General features: G+C 43.0%; 6 protein-coding genes across 10 annotated transcripts; 4 read left to right on the plus strand and 2 right to left on the minus strand.

The window, feature by feature from the left end:
* Nucleotides 1-79: 79 nt before the first annotated feature.
* On the plus strand, nt 80-5,493 carry LOC117135437 (calpain-A). 2 transcript variants are annotated; one of them, XM_033295607.1, is made up of 15 exons: nt 80-128; nt 1,007-1,191; nt 1,603-1,779; nt 1,841-1,917; nt 1,987-2,111; nt 2,171-2,291; nt 2,348-2,588; nt 2,643-2,873; nt 2,936-3,328; nt 3,391-3,509; nt 4,204-4,246; nt 4,305-4,446; nt 4,507-4,734; nt 4,786-5,115; nt 5,184-5,493. In XM_033295607.1, the coding sequence occupies exons 2-15, from the start codon at nt 1,018-1,020 to the stop codon at nt 5,267-5,269; spliced, it is 2,487 nt and encodes an 828-aa protein (XP_033151498.1). In that variant the 5' UTR covers nt 80-128; nt 1,007-1,017; the 3' UTR covers nt 5,270-5,493. The 2 variants fall into 2 exon arrangements, with proteins under 2 accessions (XP_033151498.1, XP_033151497.1); XM_033295606.1 differs by having other exon boundaries at nt 99-220.
* A 251-nt stretch (nt 5,494-5,744) lies between these two features.
* LOC117135436 (focal adhesion kinase 1) lies at nt 5,745-12,234 on the minus strand. Of its 4 annotated transcripts, none has more exons than XM_033295603.1 (16): nt 12,177-12,234; nt 11,520-11,615; nt 10,751-11,453; nt 10,582-10,691; nt 10,289-10,524; nt 9,730-10,225; nt 9,535-9,667; nt 9,345-9,477; nt 9,139-9,283; nt 8,879-9,083; nt 8,679-8,818; nt 7,566-8,617; nt 7,274-7,363; nt 6,763-7,217; nt 6,598-6,708; nt 5,745-6,533 (listed from the first exon to the last, which is right to left on the minus strand). In XM_033295603.1, the coding sequence occupies exons 2-16, from the start codon at nt 11,566-11,568 to the stop codon at nt 6,077-6,079; spliced, it is 4,515 nt and encodes a 1,504-aa protein (XP_033151494.1). In that variant the 5' UTR covers nt 11,569-11,615; nt 12,177-12,234; the 3' UTR covers nt 5,745-6,076. The 4 variants fall into 4 exon arrangements, with proteins under 4 accessions (XP_033151494.1, XP_033151495.1, XP_033151493.1 ...); XM_033295604.1 differs by lacking the exon at nt 12,177-12,234 and adding an exon at nt 12,013-12,156; XM_033295602.1 differs by lacking the exon at nt 12,177-12,234 and having other exon boundaries at nt 11,520-12,156.
* Nucleotides 12,235-12,453: 219 nt separating this feature from the next.
* On the plus strand, nt 12,454-16,861 carry LOC117136638 (transcription elongation factor SPT5). Its single transcript, XM_033297629.1, has 12 exons — nt 12,454-12,550; nt 12,938-13,326; nt 13,389-13,513; nt 13,572-13,709; nt 13,767-14,217; nt 14,280-14,350; nt 14,408-14,574; nt 14,635-14,807; nt 14,863-15,116; nt 15,177-15,372; nt 15,427-16,150; nt 16,209-16,861. Exons 2-12 carry the CDS (start codon nt 12,955-12,957, stop codon nt 16,772-16,774), a joined length of 3,237 nt encoding a protein of 1,078 aa, XP_033153520.1. The 5' UTR covers nt 12,454-12,550; nt 12,938-12,954; the 3' UTR covers nt 16,775-16,861.
* Nucleotides 16,862-17,422: 561 nt separating this feature from the next.
* Nucleotides 17,423-18,500, plus strand: LOC117138527 (60S ribosomal protein L11). The gene is made up of 4 exons (XM_033300665.1): nt 17,423-17,469; nt 17,598-17,720; nt 17,781-18,078; nt 18,294-18,500. The coding sequence occupies exons 1-4, from the start codon at nt 17,464-17,466 to the stop codon at nt 18,419-18,421; spliced, it is 555 nt and encodes a 184-aa protein (XP_033156556.1). The 5' UTR covers nt 17,423-17,463; the 3' UTR covers nt 18,422-18,500.
* Nucleotides 18,501-19,199: 699 nt separating this feature from the next.
* On the plus strand, nt 19,200-20,108 carry LOC117138526 (ADP-ribosylation factor-like protein 6). Its single transcript, XM_033300664.1, has 4 exons — nt 19,200-19,426; nt 19,479-19,610; nt 19,666-19,794; nt 19,862-20,108. Exons 1-4 carry the CDS (start codon nt 19,249-19,251, stop codon nt 20,026-20,028), a joined length of 606 nt encoding a protein of 201 aa, XP_033156555.1. The 5' UTR covers nt 19,200-19,248; the 3' UTR covers nt 20,029-20,108.
* LOC117138528 (elongin-C) lies at nt 20,105-21,369 on the minus strand. Its single transcript, XM_033300666.1, has 3 exons — nt 21,267-21,369; nt 20,977-21,188; nt 20,105-20,399 (listed from the first exon to the last, which is right to left on the minus strand). The coding sequence occupies exons 2-3, from the start codon at nt 21,186-21,188 to the stop codon at nt 20,258-20,260; spliced, it is 354 nt and encodes a 117-aa protein (XP_033156557.1). The 5' UTR covers nt 21,267-21,369; the 3' UTR covers nt 20,105-20,257.
* Nucleotides 21,370-22,068: the final 699 nt, after the last annotated feature.

The following is a 22,068-nucleotide window of genomic DNA, read 5'->3' on the forward strand; positions in this document are numbered from 1 at the left end:
AGGGCTGGCAAATCACAAATTTCGGCAAAATATTTCGATAAAAATAAATACCAAAACATTCGATAGCAGTCAGGTGTTAGCTACAGATATAAATATTTGTAGTGAGTAAATATCTCCGTCTGGTGAAGGTACGCGGTTCCGTTACTTTATTGTTGTGCTGTGATTTTGGGGAGTGAAAGTGCGTGATTCGATTCGGAAATCGTTCTCTCGGCCAATCAAGGTCCGTTGGGAAATGGTCAAATATATATAGTATTAGAAATATCAAGTGCTTATGACGAATCTACTATTCTTTACGAAAATCACGGGTCACGGGAATGAGCCAGGCCAGAAGAATGCATTAATTACCAAACCTGTTTGGGTTTCGCCGTGGAATTACCTATGTTCGCAAATACAATAACAGATGGGAGCCAATCTAGCATATTTCGCCCCAATTAAAGGCCAATTTACTATTGTCACAAAAATATATACCCTATATGTGCAGTACATCTGTAGTAGTTCCGTGGGTCAATGTCAATATCACGGCTTAATATGGATAAGAAACGAAGCTCAATCTCCCGAATGGCGCACACCCTTTGAGTCACTAGAGATTCTCATGCTTCCGAATGATGTCACACAATATAGCATATATACGGGACTACATATATATAAATTCAGCATTGTATATGTAGAAACATTTGAATTATATTTGGGTGCGAACCGAGACATTCTTGTCTCCAAAGTATAATTTCAGTTTGCGTGAATTAAAGTAATTTCATTTAGCCGGACTTCCAGTCACACTGGGAACACTAACGATTCTGTTATGCTCGTTAAACCATATTTATGTCTCTGGGTGTGCTTTTAATTTCACCGCGAGGCTTATAAGTAAATATGGGCGATATAAATATTGGATGTTGCTAACTAGACATCAAATGTTTGAACAATAAATATTTATTAATGGGTTTTTAATCTGAGGCGGCACCTTACACTGCTAACTGACATTAAACTACATACATATTTATATTTTCAGATATCTGCACGATGGACGACTTGAGGGGATTCTTGAGGCAAGCGGGACAGGAGTTCCTCAATGCAGCTGGAGAGGCTGCAATGGGAGCGGCCAAGGATGTGGTCGGATCGGTAATCAACGAGATATTCATCAAGAAGGAGGCCGACACCAAGAGGGTTCTGCCCAGCATCAAGAATATGAGAGTTGTAAGTTGACCCACCGGGTTATCATCACTTATTTACAGGGGGCTATACTATACTAAACAAACATAGAAACCAATCCATTGAAATCTACATATGCATGTTAACAAATACATATACATTCCACTCATTAGCAACCATTGCAATCTCAAAGTAGTAGTACGTTGTACTATGGGAACGTAAGTACATACTCCCTTCATCCTTATGGCATTGACATAATTCCATTTCAAGGATAATGCGCTGCCAAAGTGTCGTACTGTGTTGTCATTGTTTTCTTTTTCTTTTGCATGTAAAGTGTAAAACGCATCATCGTTTATACAACTCCATTACACAACTTTACCGTGTACATACATAATACTCTTACTCAAGTACATCAATTTTGTTAGATTCATATCACTAATAGCACGTATTTTTTAGCTGGGAGAGAAGAGCTCGAACCTGGGACCCTATTCCGAGGTGCAGGACTATGAGACAATATTGAACAGCTGCCTGGCCAGCGGTTCCCTTTTCGAAGATCCACTTTTCCCGGCTTCGAACGAGTCCCTTCAGTTTTCCCGACGTCCAGATCGTCACATCGAATGGCTAAGACCTCATGTAAGTTTTAGGTACTTTGATATTACCTGTAACTGAAGGTATAAATGCTTTAATTATAAAGGAAATCGCCGAGAATCCCCAGTTTTTTGTGGAGGGTTATTCACGTTTTGATGTCCAGCAAGGCGAGCTTGGTGACTGGTAAGAATGAAATCTATATTTACACACCTAGAATACTTCGTAATTTTAAATAAATGCTTAAATTTACAGTTGGCTCTTGGCTGCCACAGCCAATTTAACTCAGGAATCCAACCTCTTCTTCCGCGTAATTCCAGCGGAACAGAGTTTCGAGGAGAACTATGCTGGTATCTTCCATTTCCGCTTTTGGCAGTATGGTAAGTTATTTATTAAAAAGCATTATTCATGCTCGTACAATTTTATTTAAAACTTTAAGGTAAATGGGTTGATGTGATCATTGATGACCGCTTGCCCACTTATAATGGAGAGCTGATGTACATGCACTCCACGGAGAAGAACGAGTTCTGGAGCGCCCTGCTGGAGAAGGCTTATGCCAAGTAGGACAACGTTATTCACATACTTTTCGTTCCACTCATGTATATATGCTTTCTAGACTTCACGGATCCTACGAGGCACTAAAGGGAGGCAGCACTTGCGAGGCCATGGAAGACTTTACTGGCGGCGTATCCGAGTGGTACGATTTAAAAGAAGCACCCGGCAATCTCTTTACCATCCTGCAAAAAGCAGCTGAACGCAATTCCATGATGGGATGCTCGATTGAGCCTGATCCAAATGTCACAGAGGCTGAAACTCCTCAGGGCTTAATCCGTGGTCACGCTTACTCCATAACCAAGGTTTGTTAGAAAACTATGATAAGAACTTTTAATAATAGAAACCTATCTCAACAGGTTTGCCTTATTGACATCGTTACGCCAAATCGTCAGGGAAAGATCCCTATGATAAGAATGCGCAATCCTTGGGGCAATGAGGCCGAGTGGAATGGACCATGGAGTGATAGCTCACCAGAATGGCGTTATATACCCGAGGAACAGAAGGCGGAGATTGGACTAACATTCGACAGAGACGGAGAGTTCTGGATGTCCTTCCAAGATTTCCTTAACCACTTCGATCGCGTGGAGGTAGAACTATTAACATTTCTTGCTGAAATATTTCATGCTTCATTCACAATGATTTTATTCAGATTTGCAATTTGTCGCCTGATTCGCTGACCGAGGACCAACAGAACAGTGGCAAGCGAAAGTGGGAGATGTCCATGTATGAGGGAGAATGGACACCCGGTGTTACAGCTGGTGGCTGCCGAAATTTCCTTGATACCTTCTGGCACAACCCCCAGTACATTATCACCCTAGTCGATCCTGATGAAGAAGATGAAGAAGGACAGTGTACCGTCATCGTGGCCTTAATGCAAAAGAATCGCAGATCGAAGCGCAATATGGGAATGGAGTGTCTGACCATTGGTTTCGCTATCTATAGCCTTAATGATCGCGAACTGGAAAACCGTCCCCAGGGTCTGAACTTTTTCAGATACAAGTCTTCTGTGGGACGATCGCCGCACTTTATCAACACCCGCGAAGTACGTATACGGACAAATCCAGGATATAGTTTCAATCCCTTAACATTTGCGTTTTTATTTAGGTGTGTGCTCGCTTCAAATTGCCTCCTGGTCACTACCTGATTGTGCCTTCAACTTTCGATCCGAACGAGGAGGGAGAGTTCATCATTCGAGTGTTCTCAGAAACTCAAAATAACATGGAGTGCGTACAAGTAGACAATGACAATGAGTTTGTATATTAGAAATAATGAGGGGTTTCTATAACTAAAAGCTTCTTACGTGCAATATGTGGTATGTGACTATAGTATTCTTTAATCTCTAGTGCTAGTAAATGTTTGACTAGATTTGTTTCTTTACCCTCTACACATTCCTGACAGATAAGTTGGTTATGCCATTTTTTAATCACTCTTCTTATGTATATTTTTACTTGAGATTAACGCCTGCAGTATTCCAGTAACTCGAAATATATTTCCTCTAGATAAATTCAAATGTAATGTCGGTCTGTCTGTCCATCTGTCTGTTACATGTTAAGAATAATTCTGATTAATATATAGTTCCATTTCCTTAATTTATCAGTTATCAAAAGGGTGGCAGCAACATAGTTAAATCTATTAACAAAGTTTAATTTTTCGGATTATTTTTAACCCTTGTTTAGATTGTATTTTTGTCATGTAACGAGATATTTATTAAAGTAAAAATAAAGGAAACTCCCACAACAACATACTTTTGATAATGGACCCCAACAAATTAAGCTCATCTTGAATATCTGCTTCTCAATACTCATTAGGCCATTCGAAATCCTTGTATTGTACATAGTATTGTATTCCATTTGTTTCTCTATAAATTGTTTTCCATTCACTTCAATGTCAATCATTTCGCTTTTCACTCCCATCTAGAGAGAATGATGATCATGTGGGTTATGGCGGCAAAGCCGATACGGTAAGTTAACTGTGGTCAATGGGATCGGGATCGCTTAATTAGAAATATCGCTTTAAAGATTACGCCAGGATTCCCAACACCCAAGCCTATCGATCCTCAGAAGGAGGGCTTGCGTCGCCTGTTCGACAGCATTGCCGGCAAGGACATGGAGGTGGATTGGATGGAATTGAAACGCATTCTGGACCATTCGATGAGGGACGGTAAGGCTCGATATTAAAAACTACACACACATGGTGTTTCAAACAATGATTTCCTTTCAGATTTACCCAAACCAGTGGTTTTCAATCGTTTCTCCAATAACATGGCCTTTGAGACCCAGGCTTCTGGTCCTGGCGAAGATGGAGCTGGGGCTTGTGGTCTTTTGTCCTTGATTTGTGGACCGTTTTTGAAGGGCACGCCATTCGAGGAGCAGTTGGGAATGAATGATCAGTCGAACAAGAGGCTGATAGGGGACAATCCGGCGGATGGAGGTCCTGTAACAGCAAATGGTAAAATAGTATGCTTTTAAAAAAGAATAGAATACAAACAAATCTTTACAGCAATTGTGGATGAGACTCATGGCTTTTCCAAGGATGTTTGCCGCTCCATGGTTGCCATGTTGGATGCTGATAAATCGGGAAAGCTGGGATTCGAGGAGTTCGAGACTTTACTTTCGGAAATCGCCAAATGGAAGGCCATATTTAAGGTCTATGATGTGGAGAATACGGGCAGGGTATCCGGATTCCAGCTTCGCGAGGCTCTCAACTCTGCCGGCTATCATCTAAACAATCGTGTTCTAAATGTTTTGGGCCATCGATATGGCTCTCGTGATGGCAAAATAGCCTTCGATGATTTCATCATGTGCGCTGTTAAAATCAAGACATATATTGGTAATGTGAATGATCCTAGTTTCCTAATTTTTTAATTTATATAAATTCTATTGTAAACGTTTCTTTAGATATATTCAAGGAGCGCGACACCGAGAAGAACGAAACAGCCACCTTTACTTTGGAGGAGTGGATAGAGCGCACAATATATTCGTAAAGGATATATATCTAAGCTAGCAAATCAACTCGAACAAATATTTAAATGGAATCTCTTAATGGCTATCTCCAATAATTTTCTTTATATAGTACAAAACAAACTTCACTTCCGAAAAAGATTTCATCCAATATAATCACGTCATTGTTTGTATGTCGATAGGTGTTGTTACCGAATTTAATGACTTGTTGACCCAATAAAAAGATTTATTACATTTGCATTTGTAACGTGAGCCGATGTTAACTTATTAAAGAATTCCATACCCCGTATTTTCTGAGATTTTTTTACTTATTGGGATGATTACGAAATGTTCTTTCGAACATTGCACGAATAAATGAAAAAAAGAAACAACGCTTTTTGTTTATTTAATCTTTTTATTTTTTGTGATTGAACCTTGCACCAAAATAATTAGCTCCGAGTAAAGCCTATAATGGTAAACTATAAATCACAATATAAATGTCTTAAAACACACCCGAAATGATGATGAATTTAATTTTTAGTTGTATTAGATCGAGTAGATTATCTATAAATTACTATTACTAGCCATCTTCATTCAAAAACGTGTCTTTGTTTCTTAAATTATTTTGACTACATGACGATGTGAGAATGCGGCCGGCCGAGTTGGGGTCTCGTCAAACTTTTTAGTGAGTAAGTATGTTCAAAGCTATGTATATTCCGTACGTAGATAAGCGAATTATCCGCTGAATAGTTCGAGTGATATACATATTCTGATATATATTAAGTATTTACAGTAGTTAGGTCGTTAAGTTAATATCTATCTTCGCATAGAAAAAAACATAAGCTTTAGAATTACGCGTGGCCGTGCAAGGCGGACGTATTGCAGTACATATGTTCACCCGGGCTGCCCAGGGTCTCCTCAACAATTCGCAAGGGCTCGTTTGTCGCCCTGGTGGTGTCCAAGCCAAGGCTCATCCCTCGCTGTAGACTACCACCGCCGCTTAAATCCATGCTTCCATTTGGGTTTTGCAACTGTAATTGCGAGTTGAAGCTATGATGCAGATCATTATCATATATTCCTGTGTTTTGAAGCAAATCTCCAGAAGTGCTAGTCTTGATATAACCACCAAGGTCATTAACTGGCTCTGCGACAATAGATCCAGAAGTCGACTCAAAACTTGACGAACAACTTGTTTCTTTTGTGGCGGATGGCGGGAATAGATGTTGATAACGTTGACGTATCGAATCGACGACATCAAACAGGTTTTTGGCGTCCATAGCCAAAACATGGGCAGCAGACAGCATACTCCTTTAAAAGAAATCATAATTAGTTTTCTTGAATATTTAAATTCGTTTCGGTGGTTAGCACTCACTTGCGATATTCACAATCCAGCGTAGTGTCACTATATTGTTGAGCCAATCGCATCGCTGAGACCAATTCATGCATGTCTTTTGAAAGTACCTGATGTGCCATTTGCACTTCCCTATAAACAAATAGCGTTAAATTAATCAACTTTATAAGCAACAAACTTGCTTACTTAAGGGCCTGTGCTGGAAATATTATCGATATTTTGTCCACCGATGTTAGCAGGTTTCTCAACTTGACGCCCACGTTCTTAACCAATTCCAAGTAACCCTCGGTATTCGCTTTCTCCACACCTTGCGACAGCGCCATTATTGATTTGACCACCAGTGTGGTGGCGCAATAAACTTCATCATCCGCGCGGTTAGGTGGTCGACTTGGAACTGCACTGCCAAGGTTTCGGGCATTTGAGCCCATCTGTTCTTCTGCAGACGTCAAGCTGGACAAATGATCTGCCGATGAGTGGTTCGACTTCAGTGAAGAGAGATTTGCATTTGGTGTCATAGGTCGAGAACTGGAGTTCGAGCAGTCCGGCAAACTGGAGGGACCAGCTGACATGAAGTCAAGCTTAAACATTTGTGCCTGATGATCATTGAGCGATCCTTGAGGTATTGAGCAGGATCTCTGCCGCTGAAATTTGTATGATATGAAACCTACTTTCTTTATAGTCTTTATTTGGTACTTACTAGCAATTCTTCTTGAATTAACCATTCGCTATCGCTGTTGCTATCCTTTTGCTGTTGTCGTAGTTTTTCGCCCAAAACATTGTGAATGCCCTGGAAATAAAGAGGATTTGTTACTCGCGGCTCAAGGATTTCAGGAATATTTTAACTAAAACTTAAATAAATCAAAGTTAACATAAAAATGTTACTAAATACAAATATAGGACTAATGCTCTTTAGCATAAAAGTAAAAAAACGAAGGGAAATAAAAAGGATATGCAAAGCTCGGCTGCCAACGAGTCCAATAGGCCCAAACCTGATTTCCCATGGCTTCAGCTTGCAATGTGGCCAAGCAAGCAGCTCCTTCGGAAATGTTAGGATTAACTGTGATGCTCTGTGGTCCCGAAGTCATCCACTGACGCTCCATTTCTCTTTGATGTCTTAGACTTTCGTCCAAGTTGTGAGGGGATATAACTCCAAAGGAGTCCATTGTGCCGCATACAGGGATATTCGGCTGTAATCCCATGCAATCTGTGTTTTGTACTTGGCCCAGTTCAGCTGGGCGCACATTAACCATTGGGCTGAACTTGGGTTGCTGCCTAGCGGACACACAAGTTTTGAGTCCGATGCCCCCAAAATCGTAAATCTCCTCGGGAAGAGCTTCGCATTCAATGGAGGTTTTCATCTGTTGTCGATAGGCATGGAAGTATGTGTTCCGCTCCATGCTCCTCGATCGCTCTGCCGTATTCGTGCAGTTTGGTGGCGGCTTTGTATTGTAGAAAACAAGATTCTGGGCTGACATCAATGACTGGTGGCGTTCCAGGCTGCCACCTTTGGAGTGCATGGCTTTTGCAGGTGGTGGTGGGTGCCTCTCCAGGCTCCCATATAGGCTATATCCGGATACCTTGGACACAGACGGGTTAGAAATGTTTTCGGCTTGCATGTGTTCCTCTGTTTGGGGTGGGCAAACGACGAAGCTGCTCTTTGAAGGCAAACTACCCGTAAACATTCCTGCCTGGTGTGAATTGAGGGATTCATGGGGGTTAGCAGAAGCAGTAAGGGGATTAGCCAGTTGACTAGCGCTGCTATTAGCTGAAAATTGGGACCTAAGCCTTTCGGATTCTGCGATGGGGTCAAGTTTTAACAAATCTGCTGCTGGTAGCTTAGTAGTCTTAAGCGAAACATTCGGATTGGTGTCATCTAATCCTACGGCTAGAGTATTAAATACCGAAGCTGGTGTGGTGTACGCCGCTGGATTTATGCCTCGTTTTTGGTTCTCCATCATCAGTTTGGCCAGCACCGCGGGATTTTGTGCAATAATATAAGTCTGAGGTAGCCCCGTTGTTTCAGGCATTAAACCAGTGATGTCTGCAAATAATTAAAACATTAGAATACTTATATAAAAGTTTACTTAAATAGAGGTAATTACCAGGATCGTGCATCACCCTTGAAGGTTTCGATGGCGGAATGTCGATGTCATCACTGCCAATCCAGGACATGGAAGCCACTTTTCGTTGCTCCCGCTTCAGTGTCTCCGATGAATTAATGCTGTCTTCAATCAGAATTTCACTAAGAAATAAAAAAATATACTGTTTAATCAAGTATAGTTTAGATTTTAGGGTGACTTACTGTAGAGTTTCCTTGATCCGCTTGAAATTCGGTCGTTTAAGTGGCTCGTACGCCCAGCATTGGGACATTAACGAATATAATCTAGGCGGGCAGTTGGGAGGCAATGGCAGACGCTCCCCGTTTTCGAGCTTTAATATAACATCGCTGTTCTTGACGCCTTGGAAGGGCTTTACACCGAGCATGAGTATTTCCCAAATGCAGACACCTAATATAATTATAAGATTAGCAATAGTAGATAGGTAGCCACATATTTTACTTACCGAACATCCAAACATCACTAGCAGTGGTAAATCTTCTAAAGTTTATTGACTCGGGGGACATCCATTTGATGGGAAGGGCAACTGTGGGGGTTGAGTGATAATACGACTGATCGGAAACCCAACGTGATAATCCAAAATCAGCCAACTGCAAGTTTGAAATCAACTTAGTATATCTCAGTCAAACGCAAATCTGAATTAAATATAACCTTAACACATGTTGGTGAGCTGACTAGTACATTACGCGCCGCTATATCTCGGTGAACAAACTTTTTGGATTCCAAATAACTGAGAGCAGTCGATAGCTGATAGCAATACTTCAGTAGAGTACCGTGGCTTAATCTAATGAAAACAATCAAGTTATTAAAATCAAATTAATTATTAATGCTTCAGTATTACCTTTCGCTGTTTGTCTTTAAGTATGCACGCAGTTCACCCAGTTTGGCCAATTCCATAACTATCCAAATGGGCATTACGCTGCAAATGCCGATTAAGCGAATAATATGGGGATGATCGAATTTTTGCATAATATCTGAAAGTAAAATTTGAGTCTTAAGAAAGTGCAAACAAATTACACGTAATTGTAAAACTTACAAGCTTCGGCAAGAAAGTTTTCGGTTTTTTCAGGATCGTCGTTAGCTTTACATGTCTTTATCGCCACTTGTATAACATCTGGCCTTGAATCGGCATTTCTTTGGTCACTATTGCTATTTTTTCCATTTCCTGCAGAGTTCTTGCCCTTGCCCAGTTTCGGAAGCGTATACGTGCCTACATACACATCACCAAACTGTCCCACACCAATTTTGGCGCTCGGCGTAATGAGGGCTCTGTCCAACTCATAATTCCGGACGGTGGGCGTAGAGTAATCGCCCTCGCCCTCCAATAATCCAATCTCGGCATAATCATCGGTCAGCATCGGTTTTCCCTGACTTGAAGTTGATTTATTGGACCCCAGCGTCGCATCATTGGGCAATGCTTTTGCGCTATCTTCGTTCGACGCGTTTGTCTCTCGATGCCAAATCGTGAACTCTAGGTCTTTTGATAACAGCCGGCAGTAACCGTCAATTAGGTCAGCAATACTCTCAGCGGTCTGTAGGTAATTAAAATAAGCGTTAAAATAGGTAATACGGATAATTCTACACTGCAAACTCACATTAATACCATTGCACGTTATAACCAAATCTTCCACATTGTTGGAAGCTGATATTTTTATTTGGGTTTTAATCTTCTGGCAGTTGCAATTAAAGCTCTGAAGCTCTGGTTCCGTGGTATTCTCGCCAGACTTGGACAGTTTTTCCTTTGGTAAAGTGCACGTTTTAATAGAGACCACATCTTTAAACTGAGCCACGTTCTTCAAGCTGGCCTGAGGATGAGTCTGGTACGAGATTCCTAAAAGTACAAAATATGTTTAGCAAGGTATTTTTTGCACACCTGTGAAGTAATTACCAATGTGAGGGCCGACGTGTAGAATTCCAGAAATATTCCACGCCGAGCTCAGGGTTACCGAGAACTGCTCGAAGTTCGTTAAATAAATATTCTTCAGAAGATCAAAGAACCTGTAACAAGAAACGATATATAAACGGGACACGTGACTTTAAACTTCAGGAATGCTCACCGCGTCAAGTACTCAATGTCGTTGTAATTGTAGACCTTTTTGTAACCGACTTGGATCAGTTTCTTAAGATTCTTTGGCTTTGATGTGGCTATCACAGATTGAGGAAGAAAACTTTTAAATCCGATTTCCTTTTCAATGTAGTCAATGTGCTGCTTTTTGTCTGGTGCTTTCACGGTGATGTTCTTGAAATAATGACGAATGCCCAGACAGCAGAGTTGCACCGCCACTTCAGTGTCGATGGATGTGACATTGGCTTGTATAAAGTCCTCTTTCACCTGATTGAAGTAATAGAAGCAGGTGGCCTTGTCCTCCTCGAAGAGCTCCTGAATATTATTTGGCACGTAGCGCACTCTGAGCTCCACACGCCACACCCTATTGTCGGTGATCCTTCTTCCATGCTCCAATAGAACCTCATCCAACTCCGACTGGTTGTTGGGACAGTCGACGTTTGAGCAGCCGGGCGTCAGGATGTGCGAGAGAACCTTCTGCATCGAAGTGCTCCTGGCCAGCCAGATCACCTCCTTGGTGATCATGTTGAGCATGCGGCAGGCATATCGCTGAATGCTGGGTGTCCGTCCATCCGTGCCCAGATCCTCGACGGTGCGCCGGATCACATGGAAAACGGTCTCCTTGACATTAAACCGAACAGCCTTGAAGCTCTTGTTCGGCATATGCACGTGGATGAGATACTCCTCGGAGTGAACTGGCGGGGAAATAGATTTCATTTAGTTTTATGGTGTGGTGGTAGGGGGGCAAGTGCATAACTCACTCTCATTTTTAGTGGGCGGCGGTTGACTGGTGGCTCCCGCGGTGTTCATGGTCCACAGTTACCGCACAGTGGGCGATTCCGGATAGAGGTTTCAACCTGAGATACCAGAAGCATATGTTACGGCGGATATCGATTGCATGACACAATAACTAGCTAACTGGCGGACTTCCTGCAAATATTCACAGGTGGAACAGAAGAGAGACTTTCCCACCACCAAGTTGTGTTTTTTTTTTGTTTTTTTCTTTCGCTTCGTCTGCTTTATGGTGTTGTGGAACCACACCTTACTGCCCCGAGAAACCCACTTGCACGCCCACTCTCTGCCGACGCCAGAGTTACGGGCCGTCGATCGGCGGGCTATATAACCGAATTCTTTAATCTGGTCGGGAAAGCGAGAGATTCGTCGTTATTGCCAAACTCTCAGCTTATGGAAATGCGGTAGGTGGTAGTGGGCACACACATGCACATCCCCGTATGTGCATCTGTTTATACATACAGTCTGCGCCAGATGTGTGGGGTTGATATGGTTATTGAGTGAATTGCACGGTGAACCTTGCGGTGTTTTCACTTCAACGCCACATAGTCGATTCAGGTTTGGGAATTGTGCTTGCCCGCTGGCTTTTATCAGCTAGTAATGGTTATTTTTAAAAATATGATTACTTATTTCTCCGTAGTAGCCAGTGTGACCGAATCCTTCTGCTGATAATAAGCCAGCTGGGCTGTTCCCGAATTGGAACTGGTTCACTGGAGCGCTACACATCGTTTGTGGAATTATAAATTGATTTCCACTCTCTTTAAATTTATCTTTTTATAGCGGAGTAAATGCTTTAAAATATTTACTTATAATAATTTAATTTTCAGTTTCTGAACAACCATAGCTCACGGAACTAGTTCCTACTTTGGTATTAACTTTTCTAACGCAAGCAATCGATAACAACAGATTTACGACTGTCTCACCACTGGCGTGGAAAGGATTACTTCTTTGCTTTTGCACAATTTGCTACGAAGAAATCGAATTAAACATAAAGGATATAGTAAGTACTAGATTTATTAAATCTTCGCTGCAAGTATAAAATGCATATACCCCAGCATATATTGTGAATAATAGTTGAAGATATGAAAACCACCGATTTTGCTTCGTTGCACTCGCACACGTTTACAAATTTCGTGTTAAAGAAGAAAAAAAACTTAAGAAAGGAATCGGTAGACGATATCGCATTCTAACCAGTTTCATCTATATAACAATGGAATAAAGAAAAGATCAACATCCAATGAAGTTTATTTATTCGCGAAATTAACTTGCATATGTTCGTTTGTCCGCAAGAGCACCTGCATATCAAAAGTGGCGGGGTGCTCCTAAATGTATGTGCATTCTTGCCATATCAAATGGATTGTTATCACTTTTCTTTGTTTGCCTTTAGGACTCACATAGACCATAATGTCGGACTCGGAAGTCAGTAATATGTCGGATAGTGGCTCCGAAGATGGATCAATTTCCAACAAGTCACAACGGAGTGCCCGCTCCAAGTCAAGATCGCGTTCCAGGTCCGGTTCTAGGGGTTCTCGCTCCGTTTCCAGGTCCAGATCACGCTCGCAATCGGGCCACTCTAGATCTGGCTCGGAATCTCCACAGAGACGAGACAATCGTGGCAAGAGCGATGAATCCGGCGAGGAGGAGGAGGAGCCACCAGGCGAGGACATCGATTCCGAGGAGTACGATGAGGAGGAGAACGACGATCACCCAAGAAAGAAGAAAAAGAAGGAGCGTTTTGGTGGCTTCATCATTGACGAAGCTGAAGTGGACGATGAAGTGAGTCTTTATAACACGTACACTTTTTCCATATATAACTGTAATCATTCACTAAACTATAGGTCGATGAAGATGACGAGTGGGAAGAGGGCGCCAATGAAATTGGCATTGTGGGCAATGAGATTGATGAGCTGGGTCCCACAGCCAGGGATATTGAAATTCGTCGACGAGGCACAAACCTTTGGGAGTAAGTTGAAGCTTAGGATAGTACCCAGTCTCAGTCTAATATGTTTACTATATTCTAGCACTCAAAAGGAGGACGAGATAGAGGAGTACCTCCGTAAGAAGTACGCCGATGAGTCCATTGCAAAACGCCACTTTGGAGATGGCGGTGAAGAGATGTCAGACGAGATTACCCAACAAACTCTATTACCCGGCATCAAGTGAGTTTCCATATCTTTACCAAATGGCAACCATTTTATTCTATGTACTCTGCGCAGGGATCCCAATTTGTGGATGGTGAAATGTCGCATAGGCGAGGAGAAGGCCACAGCGCTTCTTCTGATGCGAAAGTACTTAACCTACCTGAACACAGACGATCCATTGCAAATCAAATCTATTATTGCACCAGAGGGCGTCAAGGGATACATTTACTTGGAGGCCTACAAGCAGACTCATGTTAAAACTTGCATTGATAACGTGGGTAATCTTCGGATGGGCAAATGGAAGCAGGAAATGGTGCCCATCAAGGAGATGACGGATGTGCTAAAGGTGGTCAAGGAGCAGGTTGGCCTTAAAGTGAAGCAATGGGTGCGCTTGAAGCGCGGTCTCTACAAGGACGACATCGCCCAGGTGGACTACGTGGATCTGGCCCAGAACCAAGTACATCTCAAGTTGCTTCCTCGCATTGACTACACACGCATGCGAGGAGCCTTGCGAACAACAGCAACGGTAGGGCGATCATAAACATTTTATAAAGTGTAATGTGATCTATAAATGTATGTATTCAATAGGAGAGTGATGATAACAAGCGCAAGAAGAAACGCCGCCCAGCAGCTAAACCTTTTGATCCAGAGGCCGTAAGGTATGTATTACCAGTGGAGTTGATTTCGCTCAAGACCTAAACTACGTTTTCGTTTAGGGCAATTGGAGGTGAAGTACACTCAGATGGTGATTTCCTTCTCTTCGAGGGAAATCGGTATTCGCGAAAGGGATTCCTCTATAAGAACTTTACCATGTCGGCCATTCTGTCGGACGGTGTAAAGCCCACTTTAGCCGAGCTAGAACGCTTTGAAGAATCTCCGGAAGGTAAGATATGAAAGTTCGACCAGCTTGTGTTCATATTAACCTGGAAATTTACTTATGCAGAGGTAAACTTGGAAATAATGGGCACCGTGAAGGATGATCCCACTATGGCTCACTCATTCTCAATGGGCGACAATGTGGAAGTCTGCGTGGGAGATTTGGAAAACTTGCAGGCCAAGATTGTGGCTATTGACGGCACCATGATTACTGTCATGCCTAAACATCAAGATTTAAAGGTGTGTATTACAAAAGAAATGTAGAATCAAGTAATTAAACAAGTGATTTTTGCAGGATCCTTTGATTTTCAAAGCCAGTGAGCTGCGCAAATACTTCAAGACAGGAGATCACGCCAGAGTGTTGGCTGGTCGTTACGAAGGCGAAACTGGTCTCATTATTCGCGTCGAGCCTACAAGAGTGGTGCTCGTCTCCGATCTTACCAATCACGAGTTGGAGGTGCTGCCAAGGGACTTGCAACTGTGCTCGGATGTTGCCACAGGTGTGGACTGTCTCGGCCAGTTTCAATGGGGAGATATGGTGCAACTGGAGTGAGTTTACGAATGTAATAACTTGTGAAACAGACTTTATAAGTATAAGTATCATAACAGCTCCCAGAATGTGGGTGTCATAGTGCGATTGGAGCGGGAGAATTTCCATGTCTTGGGCATGAATGGCAAGTGCATCGAGTGCAAGCCAACTGCATTGCACAAGCGAAAGGAGAACCGCCATACGGTGGCTCTGGATGCAGATCAGAACCAGATTCGCCGGCGCGATGTAGTCAAGGTGATGGAGGGACCCCATGCAGTAAGTTATTTCATTTTATCCAATTTGTGGTATCTTCAAAGTCAAATCTTTCAGGGACGTTCCGGCGAGATCAAACATTTGTATCGCAGTCTGGCCTTTCTCCATTGCCGCATGTACACGGAGAACGGTGGAATCTTTGTGTGCAAGACTAGGCATTTGCAGTTGGCTGGAGGCAGCAAGACGAACGTTAGTAATGCCGGCATGGTGGGCGGCCTAGGTTTTATGTCGCCGCGCATTCAATCGCCCATGCATCCATCCGCTGGTCGTGGAGCTCGTGGTGGCGCCCGTGGTGGACGAGGTGGTTTCCGAGTGACCCGTGACCGTGAGATCTTGGGTAAAACCATTAAGATTAGTGGAGGACCTTATAAGGGCGCCGTGGGAATTGTGAAGGATGCCACCGAGAGCACGGCTCGTGTGGAACTGCATACCTCATGCCAGACGATTTCGGTGGACCGGAATCACATTGCCATTGTGGGAGTCACCGGAAAAGAGGGCAGTGTCTCCACATATGGACGCACCCCAGCTCGCACTCCCGGATACGGTGCCCAGACTCCCAGTTATACCGCTGCCGGATCGAAAACTCCGTTGGTGGGAAGCCAGACGCCCAACTGGGATACGGATACTCGTACGCCTTATGGCACAATGACACCATCGCACGATGGCAGCATGACACCACGACATGGCGCTTGGGATCCCACGGCAAACACAACGCCGGCCAGGAACAACGATTTCGATTACTCCCTTGAGGAGCCCAGTCCCAGCCCTGGATACAATCCAAGTAAGTACTTTGGTTGCGCATTGTTCTTGACGTATTGTAACTCTATCGAATCTTAAAGGTACCCCTGGCTATCAAATGACTTCCCAGTTTGCCCCGCAAACTCCTGGCACTCTGTATGGATCGGACAGAAGCTACAGTCCATTCAATCCCAGTCCCAGTCCTGCTCCGTCGCCGTATCCCGTTGGCTACATGAACACTCCGTCGCCATCGACTTATTCACCGAATACTCCTGGTGGCATACCGCAGTCGCCGTACAATCCCCAGACACCTGGAGCCAGTCTGGACTCCTCGATGGGCGACTGGTGTACCACAGACATTGAAGTTCGCATTCACACGCACGACGACACCGATCTCGTTGGGCAAACGGGCATCATCCGCACCGTTTCTAACGGTGTGTGCTCCGTATTCCTGCGCCAGGAGGATCGCAGTGTGTCCATCGTCAGCGAGCACTTGGCGCCAGTGCTACCAAGCAATGGCGACGAATTCAAGATCATCTACGGCGATGACCGCGAGTCCGTGGGCAGAGTGCTGTCCAAGGATGGCGATGTGTTCGTCTGCAGGATTAACGAGGATATTAAGTTACTACCTATTAACTTCCTCTGCAAGATGAAGTCCATCGACTAAGCTCTACATACGGATTGACGGAATTCTTCAATGAAATACACATTATTGCTAAAATTAATAATTCAAATAAACAATTATTGACGTTTACTTCAAGTTTTTCAATTAATATCACTAAAAGTGCCTTTTTCATTAATTTGGATGCATTACTTAACTGATGTGCTTAATGCGCAATGAATGAGAATAAGATAAGCGGGCCATATTTCAAATATTTTTTTATTTTAATTGGATTTTCCGTTCCATGCCAATAATGCCAAGTAAACAATTATCAAATCAAGCTTCAAAGTAATTTAATAGGTCTTCTTGTAAAAATCCGAACAATCAACTAATAGCAAACATCTGCCATATTTGCTGTTCAGTATTCAACGAAATAATTGAATAAACCAATTTTAGTGATTAACATTTTAGGGAATACCCCATTTATTTACAATTTGCTCTGTTAACCGTTAGTGATGGAAGGCCGTGCGCACAACAGCACGATAGTTCGATAACAGCACGACAACAGCACGTGTCATGCGTTTTTTAGGTCCATTTGTGCGCTTCAGCGCGGTCACACTAACCTTTCCTTCTTTTCTTACAAGTTTCCGGTGAGTGCTCCGCGTTTTTTTGCCGATATTTTTATTTAACCACTTTTAAATCGTTTATTTGTAGCGAGGGATACCTGTGAGCAGCTTTCACTCCTACATACCATAATGGCGGTAGGTTCAACCACAATTGCTGCACGCATCGACATATTTTCAACCATATTTTTGTCATGCAAAAGTTGTACGCTGTGTGTTTACGATGGCCTCACAAGAAGTGACGAGTTTCCTTGGTTGTTTTTCAGGCTGTTACCAAGAAGATCAAGCGCGATCCCGCGAAGAACCCGATGAGGGATCTGCACATCCGCAAGCTCTGCCTGAACATCTGCGTGGGCGAGTCCGGTGACAGGCTGACCCGTGCCGCCAAGGTAAGATAGACCCAGATGCAGCATAACCATGATCACTGGCTAACTAGAGCATGCCAACAGGTGCTGGAGCAGCTGACTGGCCAGCAGCCAGTGTTCTCCAAGGCCCGCTACACGGTCCGTTCGTTCGGTATTCGCCGTAACGAGAAGATCGCTGTCCACTGCACGGTGCGCGGCGCCAAGGCCGAGGAGATTCTGGAGCGTGGCCTGAAGGTGCGCGAGTACGAGCTGCGTCGGGAGAACTTCTCCTCCACCGGCAACTTCGGTTTCGGCATCCAGGAACACATCGATCTGGGCATCAAGTACGATCCGTCCATCGGTATCTATGGTCTGGACTTCTACGTCGTCCTCGGCCGCCCTGGTAAGCATCTGTCTCCTACGTTTCGAATCGTGCACTTAATTAGGTATCTCTGCCAATCGAGGCTCTGATGCTCAGTGAATGTGCGCATAGCAAAGAAGATGTGCTTAGTTGGACTTGCTACATTCCATGCGAGGCCACACGGTACAATTTCGACAGCGTCTCCTGGATTGCGAAAAACGTTGATTTCTTATCTCCTACTCTGGTTTATCTTGCAGGCTACAACGTGAACCACAGGAAGCGCAAGTCCGGCACTGTCGGCTTCCAGCACCGCCTCACCAAGGAGGATGCCATGAAGTGGTTCCAGCAGAAATACGATGGTATCATCTTGAACACCAAGAAGTAGAGGAGCTCTACCCGTAACCATGTTTTTTAAGAAGAATTCTACAATAAACCTTGGCTTGTGTCAACACGTAAAACCCGTAGTTCTGATCAACATTATTTATCGCCAATAGTTTCAACTAAGTGGATCGTGATTGGAGTTATTTGGCAAGAAACCATTGCTGGGATTCCTTATCCGGTTTTAGGTTCTATCAAGACCAATGTCTTGTTGATGGATAAAACTACAGCATGTTGTTGTGTCTGGACGAAAAAATTTGGATATCAGTTACAGACATTAAGGATTTGAAAGTTTAATATTCATTTGGCCAATTTTAAAGTCATTTATTGTACTAGTAAAGCAATCAATTGTAAATATCAAAATGCCAAGCGGTCTAAATCATTTAAATGGAAAAACTTTTGTAACAAAAGCAAAAAATTCCTGATTTTGCTACAAGTTGTAGATTAAACTACTAAACTGAGTCCCTTAATCATTTATTTTATGAAATCCTAAAGCCTAATCTCTATGTATATTGCTCAGAAATCCTTTACTATTCATTTAGTTCAGTGCAGGTGTGCTTCCGTCCAAAACAATTCCATCTTGGGCATGATGGGTGACCTCCCCCTACTTTTGTAATCGAACCAATACTCAAAGTCACGCCTTAGGTGAACTTGAAAATTCGTGGGGGCGAACGAATCGGATGCGGCAGCCAAAGTTGAAGGTGGCCATAAGTTTCAATAAATCGATGCCAACACCAAGCGGGTTGCCATGGCAATGGAAAGTCCTTTGCAGGGCCAAACATGTCAGGAAAATCGCCGTAAACAAAATAAAATTGATGCCCGTCCGCCAGTAAAATGGGAATGTTGCACAATTTGGCCGATTTGATAAAGATTAAAAAGGATAAGATGACGATTCTGGTGCTGGGACTAAACAACAGTGGAAAGTCCTCGATAATCAATCATTTCAAAAAGTCCAGCGAACAGACATCCATTGTGGTGCCCACAGTTGGCTTCATGGTGGAACAGTTTTACAGTAAGTGGAAATGGAATCATCAACTCTGACTATATATATCCCCTTGGAGCAGGCATGTCAGGTGTTTCCATTAAGGCAATCGACATGTCCGGCGCGACGCGATACAGGAATCTGTGGGAGCATCAGTTTAAGAACTGCCACGGCATCATCTACGTCATTGATTCCAGCGATCGCATGAGATTCGGTATTGGATATGCAAATTAACAACTCCCGCCCATGGCTCAATGTTTCAATTTTAGTGGTGGTCAAGGATGAGCTGGATCTGGTCCTGCAGCATCCGGACTTGTGCAACCGAATTGTGCCAATTCTCTTCTACGGCAACAAAATGGACATGGAGGACTCGCTGTCCAGTGTGAAAATAGCAGCAGGTCTTTTTCTTAAGTTACTCAAAAGTTAATAACTACATGTTGCTTATAATATATCATCCGTGTGCAGCTCTCAGATTGGAGAACATCAAGGACAAACCCTGGCACATCTGCTCCAGCAGCGCTATATCCGGCGAGGGTCTGGGCGAGGGTGTCCAATGGCTCATCCAGCAAATGCGTTTCGCCATGCTGAACAACAAAAATGCCGCCAAATCCAGGTCCAAGCACTCCAAATAGAAATGCGACGCTCTGCACTTTCGTTGATGTTTAATAAAAAGCAATGTTTTTCGAAAAAAGCGTATTACAAAACTGATCGTTTAGGAAATCAACAGAAATTTATTTTCTCGCAGGGACGATCTTCTCGTTTCATTACCAAATTAACATGGGCGAATTAAGCTTTACGCAGTCTGGCCCTCCTTCGTTCACTTGTAAATAATGTAAATTCAAATTAACCAATATTATGTTTTTAGCAGTCTAGGAAATTAGCCGCCATCAAAAGTTCTAATGCGATCTCCGGAGCGATCGGGAATTCGGGTATTTCGGTAGAGCTGTTGGTGTAACGCACTTTATAGGTGAAGTACATGCAGACCTTTTGTAGGACGTGGGATCTGAAATGATTTAACAACGTTAATAGTTAAAGAAACTACTTTTGAAAGTATATGACTACCACTCTAACAATAATGCTTAAACAGATAGAACACAAATGCACGAATCCTTGAGCATCTGAATTTATAAGCTGGTTTAGCTTAAGAAGTAATGAGTTGGGAGTTGACTAGCTTTTTTCTTATAGAAACCCTACACATTGCTGCACATTTTGATTGCTATTATAGAGTTTAGGTACAGATCAATCAGAATATACGCGGAAATAACACCATCAATCTGATTTGTAGCAGCAATCGATGCCGGACTGTGTGCTAATCTAATGCGCGCAGTTGTGCCCGAGATTACGTGTAAAACGGGCCAATTTGAATCATACCGAACGATCTGTAATCCGTGGACTTTACTTGGGTGTGCTCTACGTACATGCATGCACCCATGTAACTGCGTACATCTTGGCTATGTACCGTACATCTGTGCAAATTTGTCGCCGGTCATTAGGTCACACAGACTGGTCGCCGTGCAGGTGAGCGCACCGCTGCCGGCGGAGCAACTTGGCTGTGCCTTTGGTGGAGCCACCCTACTTACGGTATCTCCCGGAAATGCACCTCGTTGGCCTCGTTCTCGGCAAACTGACCCGGTCCGGACAACATCGCCCGGATTGTGCCGGAGGTGAGAGCGTGCTCGCGTTTGACGACAAATTCGTGGCCGTCCGAGGAAATCAGCTTCACGTACATGGCGTCCGGACCCTCGCATCCGCCGTAGATCTTGTCGCCGCGCTGCTCGTCCATTGCTATCATCTGAGTGGGGGGCGGCAAATCGTTGATGGGATTAGCACGGATCGCGAAAATCGCCCTAATATTTATATTTTATCTTACTTGTCAAATATCAGTCAGTGACACCCACACACGGCCGCACGGTACACACACACACGCAATCAATACACACTGTGCACACTGTTTTCGGCGGCCCTGGCAGCGCAGTGTTGTCAATCGATATGTTATCGATTTTTAAATATATTATTGCAAATTTATGTTTTAATTCCTATTTTGCAAATAAATTTAGATCGAAAATATGTAATTCAAAGATAACACAATAAAACTATAAAATTAGCCAATAATTTTATTAAGCAATGAATTTTAATCTCTGCAAAATATTAATTTATTTTTTTATATGACCACACTTTAATTGTGCATTTAATTTATTTTATTTATATATTTGCGCATTCAAACAGCAAATCGCGTTAATCTGCTCCGCAGAAGTAGTTAATCGAGCTATTCCAACCAACTAATTATGCTTATTAAAGTGAATTAAGGTTATGATACATGACTCATATTAATGACACATGCAAAGTGGATTTTGAAGTTTTGAATAAAAACAAAAAACTCACACTCCACCTTCATGAAAATCGTGTGTGGGAAACCGTAGCTTTAGGTCTATCATAAAATATATATATTAATTAGATTTATTGCATACAAGGCCGACTGAACCACAATGGTACGTACTACGTAGGCCCACTTCCTACGCTGAAAATATCATGTCATGTCCTCTTCAAGGGCGAACTACTTTTGTTTATGCAGCATTTGCTCGAAAGTTGAGGTAGGTAGAGCAAATCATTGTCAATAAATAAAAGAGTCTATAAATAAACTAATGTGAATGAAATTATCAATCATCAAAACA

The sequence above is a fragment of the Drosophila mauritiana genome, chromosome 2R, assembly GCF_004382145.1.
Source record: "Drosophila mauritiana strain mau12 chromosome 2R, ASM438214v1, whole genome shotgun sequence".
NCBI lineage: Eukaryota > Metazoa > Arthropoda > Insecta > Diptera > Drosophilidae > Drosophila > Drosophila mauritiana.